Genomic DNA, 6,225 nt, shown 5'->3' with positions numbered 1-6,225 from the left:
GGTTCAAACCTACCACCCTTGGTATATGGGGCTAGCACCCTACCCACTAAGGCGCAGGCACTGCCCAGGAAGGCCTTTCTTGACTGCCCTACTCAAATGGACAACCTCGCCTCCAATGTCCTCCATGCCACCCCCCACCTTCTTACTGCCATCTGACCCAACCCCCTCACTATACTGCAAGCTGCCTTGGTCCCCCGTGTCTCCAGCCATTAGCACCAGTGGAAGCCTCCCTGCACCCCAGGCTCCTCCATGTGGGCAGCTGGAATGTGTAACAGGGTTCCCGCTCACCATGGAGGAAGGCCTCAGGCCAGATTAAGCAGGCATCCCCCACGGCTGAGAACACGAGGGCTCCCTGGAGGAGCTGGGCATAACCTCCACTTAAGGGCAAGGCCAACAGGAACACAGCCAGGCAGAGCACGGGCAAGCACTTGATCAGGGCGCTGAACCAGGACGGCTGGTCCTCGGGAATCCAGAGGAGGAAGTAGATGGAGCAGGTGAGGACGAAGGGACATAGCCACCTGCAGAGTTTTGGGGACTTTGGGGGAAGGAGTGGGTGCTGCTGAGCCACTGAGCTTGGCACCCAGTTCTTGAGGGTCAGGCCCTGCCAGGCTCGAACTCTATAATCTCTCAGCCCCTGTCCACCCCGACCCAGCACCCAAGCTGGCCAGGTATGGCCTATTCAGGGAGGACCTTCAACCTCCTCTATGACCTAGGTAGTCAGGCCTCTGACCCGCAAGGGTCAGGATATCTCAGGACCCCAGACCAGCTTCTTGGGGCTCCCAACCACCTCTCCAAGGACAGAGGCCCCCAGGCTCCCACACCCACAGAGGTTCTCACTTGGACTAGGAAGCCGGTCTTGGGAGGCAGCCCCTCTTTGGCAGCGTCCATGTTGGCCTGTGACACCCCAGGTAGCCTATCTTGGAGCTGGTGGCTTCAGGGTATGTAGGGGAGGGTTTGTGGTTACACGTTAACCCGAGGAGAGGAGCGTCCTATGAACTCTGCACCTGATAACAGGGCCCAGGGAGATATTGCTCCCACCCCAGGGATGGCCTCGCCTGGCACCCACTGATAAGGCACCCATTGGACCCAGGGGTCCCTCTTCCCCAACACTCGAATATGGGATAAGGCCCACAAATGCCCCCCCATTATCCTGTAACCAGCCAATAAAAGGGATAGGGCACAGAATTCCAATGGCTGCCTCTCCCTGCTGGCCAGGACCACACTGGAGGGATAGGAGGGGTCCCCCCTCAAAAGCCCCACGGGCCATGAGTGACTACAACGCTGACAAGGACAGACGTGTGAGTGCTGAGAACAGGCTACAGCCACTCCTTCTAAGTCCCAGAAACCTGCCATGGCTCCCAAACCAACAGTGATCCACAGTGGCAACTGTCATCCTGACCCAGCCTACACTCCAAGGAAGGGATGACCAAGACAAAGGTTTCCCAGATGGCTTACCTGCAGCACTCAGCTGTGCTGCACACTGGCAGTGCTTCGACCTTCCTGTTGGATACCCAGACCTACGGGGTTGCTTGGTGCCTGGACTTGCCATCAGGCATGGGGCTGCTGGACGCCCACACCCATCCATGAGGCAGCTCCCTGCTTCCCACCAAGGGAACAGGGGGAACAGGGACCCTGACCTCTCCCAATGCTCCTATCCTGCCAGCATCTGAGGGAAGGGGCCTCTGCTGCCACAGGGCACCCTCACTCAGCCACCTCTTGCCAGTCCTCAGTCTGTAGAAGGGCAGAGTGGTTGGGATGGCCCCTCCTGCCCACATGTGTGGCACAAGCACATGTGGGCATGAGCAGGGACCAGGGGGCCTAGAGCAACAGCCCACTTGACCAGTTCCCTTTCTCCCAGGAAGCAGTTACTTGGTCTGAGCAGAAGTCACTTTTCTCACCCCCACCCAGGGCCAGGCCTGGGCTAGCCATCAGGATTTAAGAGGAGACCCACCTAATGAGTACCATGTAAGGGTACATGGCACATTTCCTGGGTACAGGACAGGAAGCACCTACAATAAGGACTTTACCTAACAAATGTAAACATTATAATATAATTGTTTGTACCCTCATATAAATCTGAAATTTAAAAAAGGATGTAAGAACATAGTCTCAAGGCTAATGAAAGTCACACCCACAGAGGAACAGCTGCTCCCATAGGTGACCTGTGGCACACATGGGAAACCCTGGTACAGGGGTTCAGGGACCACATAGGCTCACCCCAACTTACCCCAAACTCAATGTCTGACCAACAAGCATCATAAACTGTCTTCCTTTATTTATATTTGCAATACGAAATAGAAGCTCGGCACGAACGCACACACACTCACACCAACCTGGGAGGAGGGAGCTGGGACAAGGCCACTTGGCATTGGGGCTGGGACCCCAGGCCCTTGGGACGCAGGGAAACCCAGCTAAACCCCGATTCAGGGCCCCGGGGGATGTTCTCATGAGGCCCTGCTCCCCAGAGCTGGCTGGCCTGGGTGAAGTGCAGGGTCTGGGCAAAGGCACAGCCCCAACTCAAACTCCTCTGATGCCCCCACTTCGCTGGGCCTTCCCCCAAGGTGGACCTGAGCTGAAGGGCCAATGTGGGCGTCTGCACCACAGCATGGGGTGCGATGCCAACGCCAGCCCCTGCTGGGACAGGACAGGAAGGGGGTGCTCTGGAGCAGGGCCCAGTACACACCCTGGCTCCTGTGCCTCCTCCCTCTCTGCATAATATATAATATACGCCTCTCTCTCTGCTCTCTCTATTTGACTCTATATCTTTATTTTAGGAGGCAATGCTCCCAAACTTCTCTTCTCAGTGCAAATGGGGGGCCTCCCTGGCACCAGCCTTCCGGGAGTCCAGAGGAGAGAATGTGGGGTTGGGGTGATGAGGGCAATGGGGGCCATGAGAGACCCGCCCTGCCCCCACCCAGGAGATCCATGAGAAGGACGGAGGATCCGGCCACCACAGGCAGGCAGCTACCTGAGAACAGAGGGAGATGTCAAGTGAGGGTCCAGCAGACCTGGTCCCCCCCACCTGGCCCCCAGCCATAGTCATACTCACTGGGGGCCCAGAGACACGGGCCCTCTTGGGGTGGAGCCACTGGGCATCGAAGGAGACTGTAGGGCACTGCTAAGGAGAGAGGAGACACCCAGGGTCATTCCCTGCCCTGACAGTGCTACCCTATTCCCTTGCTCCCTCTCCTCACCTCTGGCTTTGGGGAGGCCCCATGGGCTCTGGGCTCTTCTCCCCCTCTGTGGTCTGGGGGGCCCCAGGGTCTGGGACAGAGGTAGAGGGGTCTCTGGTTGCACTGTGGGCAAGAGGGGTATGGATGTCAGTCCTGCCTGTCCCTCTCCTGATGCCTCACACTCTGCACCACCCAGGTAGTCTCGCTTGGAATGTGCACCTGCCACCTGCCCCACTAGAAGGGGCCTCCGTGGGGGACAAGCACTGAGAAGATGCTCAGTGACCACACAAGTGGCCATGAGAATACAAATCAGGTGGCAGAACACAGGAGGACAAGCAACACTTGCATCGTGACTCACACTCAGCTGCCCCTGGCAGCTGGTTCCCACAGGAGTGTTCTGCATACCCCTGACTCTCCCAGGAGTCTTTCTAGGACCCCATGGCTCAAGAAGTTGGGGCTCCTAAAAGACATGGGGCAAACTTAAAGCTGAGCCTGGAGTCCTGCAAAGATGACTTGGAGCAGCTCAGGTTCAGGATGAATCCAGAGCCCACCTCAACCAGGAAGAAAAGGCTTCCCCTGGCACCTGCTTTCCCTTCAGCAGCTCCCCAACCCTTGTCACCTGTCCAAGGAGCTGGGGATGGAGCAAATCCCGTGGAAGGTGGCCTGGATGTCCCCAGTGCTGACCAAGGCCTGGCAGGGGGCTGTGGAGGAAGTAGAGACCAGGACTCACCCCTGTCCCCAGCAGGTTCCCAGCTGGCCAGGCCAATCTCAGGCGACAAGCATCAGGGGAAGCTCACCTGAGGGCTCCGCTACTTTGCTGCCATCTGTGGCTTCCTGAGGTGCTGAGGGGAGCAGGGGCTCCTGAGACCTGTAAGCAACAGGAGTGTCAAAGCGGGTAGCTGCAGTCAGCATTGGAGCCCGAAAAGAAGACTGGGACCTGGCAATAGCCAGCTGGCCTCAGCTACCCCAGGAAGTCTCAGGCTTACCTGAGCTGCAGGGCATCATGGGCTGGAGGGCAGGCCAGGCTTTGGGCGGGGAGGCCTTGGGGCACATTGGGGGGCCCCTGTGGGGCTGGGGGCCCAGAGCGCAGCTCTTCTTCTCTGGAGATACAGGGGCCAGCTGGGGTGTCTGTAGGCACTGGGTCAAAGGTGGCTGTCCAGCTTGGGCCTAGGACAGATGGGGACAGGACAGAGGGTGAGCTTGATGTCAGGCAGGCAACCTTGTGCCTGGCCACAAGCACCTCCTTACTCACCTGAGGGCTGAGGGATAGGACTGGGACAGGAGGGATGGGTGGGCTTTCCACGGGCTGCCCGGCTGTCACCTTCCTCGTCCTCCTCATCCTCTTCTTCTTCCTCATCTTCACTGTCTGTGCTGCCTCCACTCCTGCCCAGAAATCACCTGGTCAGTGGCTATATGACAGAGGCCAGCTGATACCTGCCCTCTACTCCCTGCAGCCTAGGGCAGCCCCAGGGGACATATGCTGAAGACCACGGCAGGGCAAGGAAGCCAAGGAACATGTGAGGATGCAGGGAGGAGAGGAGAGAAGCAGGTTGCTGGACCACACCTGAGAACACATGTGGGCAGTCGCAGGATGCAGTCATCCCCACTCTTGCATGTGTGGGATAGACCCTTGGAAGTGCACTGAGACTTGGCCACAGTGGCCAAGACAGCAGCTCACCAACTCTGAGTCACCGCCAGCCATCAGCAGAGCCAACTCCCTCACAGCCAGGATAGCAGCTCACCAGCTCTGAGTCACCCCGATCATCTCCCTCACAGGCCTCCCAGACCCGCACCTCCTCTAAACTGAAGGGGTTACTTCACCTTCCTCCAGCTGGAAAACCCAGGAAGGCAGAGACACTGGCTTTTAACACTGCTGTATCCTCAGTCCTGAAAATACCTGGCACCCAGAGCTGCTCCAAAAATACTCGCTCAATGTTGACTAATACACAGCTGGTGCCCATGAAGAAAACCCAAAAGAACCTACATGTTCATCAACTGGGAGAGGGTTAAACAAACTACAGTCCATGTCACCTAACAGTGGGGATGGGTTCTGAGATAGATGATTCACAACGGTGTGGATATCAGTCACCCTCACACAAACCTAGGGGTAGGGCAGTACACCCACAGGGCTGCACACACACGGCCTGCTGTGCATCACTGCACTGCAAGCTGCAGGCAGCTATAATGTGATGGGAAGCACCCATATCTCTAAACACATCTAAATACAGAGCGCTCACGGTGAGACCTACTGTTAATGATCTTATGGAACCACTGCTATATACGCAGTCCATCACTGACCTAGACGTCACTCTACATAAAGTGTTGCAAACATGTTGTCTTAATAGTGTTAGTGACTACTTTAACTGGAAAATAATGTATCTATATACAGCTAAAAATAAAACACTTAACAATCAAGGAATATAAGGGAACTCTCTTACCCCATAAAAGATATCTATGAAAACCTACAACCCACAGCTCACTCAAATGGCAGAAGCCTGGACACTTCCCAAGAGATAAGGAGCAAAACAAAGTGCCTGGTCTCACCACTTCTGTCTGCACTGTGCTTGGTATTAGCTAGGACCGATAGGCAAGATAAGGACATAAAAGGCAGCTGGATTGGAAAGGAAGAAGGAAAACTATTCACAGATGATGTGACTTTGTATGTAGAAAATCCCAAGGAATCTACTAAAACCATTAAAACTCATAAGTGACTTCAGCAAGTCATGGGATATAAGATTAGCATACAAAAACCTACTGTATTTTCACACACTTGCAACAAAGAGTATCAAAATGATTTCAAGAAAATTGTATTTGGGGTAGCACCTGTGGTTCAAGGAGCGGGGCGCCGGCCCCACATGCCCCCACATACCGGAGGTGGTGGGTTCAAGCCCAGCTCGGGCAAAAAAAAAAAAAAAAGAAAGAAAGAAAATTGTATTTACAATGATATCAAAAAGAATACTGAGGCTCAGCACCTGTGGCTCAAGTGGCTAAGGTGCCAGCCACATACACCCAAGGTGGAGGGTTTTAATCCAGCCTGGGCCCGCCAAACAAC

The 6,225-nt window shown here is 55.5% G+C and overlaps 2 protein-coding genes across 5 annotated transcripts in view; both read right to left on the bottom strand.

Annotated features, from left to right (window-relative positions):
• The window catches only part of TMEM86B (transmembrane protein 86B), a 3,322-nt gene extending 1,289 nt beyond the window's left edge, over positions 1-2,033 (bottom strand). Inside the window, exons 1-3 of the mRNA XM_003802926.3 lie at positions 1,456-2,033; positions 838-1,004; positions 289-535 (exon numbers count right to left, since the gene is read on the bottom strand). Coding sequence (XP_003802974.1) covers positions 289-535; positions 838-888 — 298 coding nt within the window. The 5' untranslated portion in view covers positions 889-1,004; positions 1,456-2,033. The remainder of the gene's footprint in view (positions 1-288; positions 536-837; positions 1,005-1,455) is intronic.
• Positions 2,034-2,253: 220 nt separating this feature from the next.
• Positions 2,254-6,225, bottom strand: part of PPP6R1 (protein phosphatase 6 regulatory subunit 1) — a 27,913-nt gene continuing 23,941 nt past the window's right edge. Inside the window, exons 18-24 of one of the 4 annotated variants that reach the window (XM_012813454.2) lie at positions 4,426-4,556; positions 4,160-4,340; positions 3,971-4,041; positions 3,793-3,874; positions 3,195-3,296; positions 3,050-3,118; positions 2,254-2,968 (exon numbers count right to left, since the gene is read on the bottom strand). In XM_012813454.2, coding sequence (XP_012668908.1) covers positions 2,965-2,968; positions 3,050-3,118; positions 3,195-3,296; positions 3,793-3,874; positions 3,971-4,041; positions 4,160-4,340; positions 4,426-4,556 — 640 coding nt within the window. In that variant the 3' untranslated portion in view covers positions 2,254-2,964. Of the gene's footprint in view, positions 2,969-3,045; positions 3,119-3,194; positions 3,297-3,792; positions 3,875-3,970; positions 4,042-4,159; positions 4,341-4,425; positions 4,557-6,225 lie in introns of those variants that run through there. The other 3 variants (XM_023508669.1, XM_023508668.1, XM_023508670.1) reach the window with 3 other exon arrangements.

This window comes from Otolemur garnettii, unplaced genomic scaffold, assembly GCF_000181295.1.
Source record: "Otolemur garnettii isolate 467f Iridium unplaced genomic scaffold, OtoGar3 scaffold00264, whole genome shotgun sequence".
Classification (NCBI taxonomy): domain Eukaryota; kingdom Metazoa; phylum Chordata; class Mammalia; order Primates; family Galagidae; genus Otolemur; species Otolemur garnettii.
Note: the sequence above shows the minus strand (reverse complement) of the source record. Positions and strands in the feature narration are given on the sequence as shown.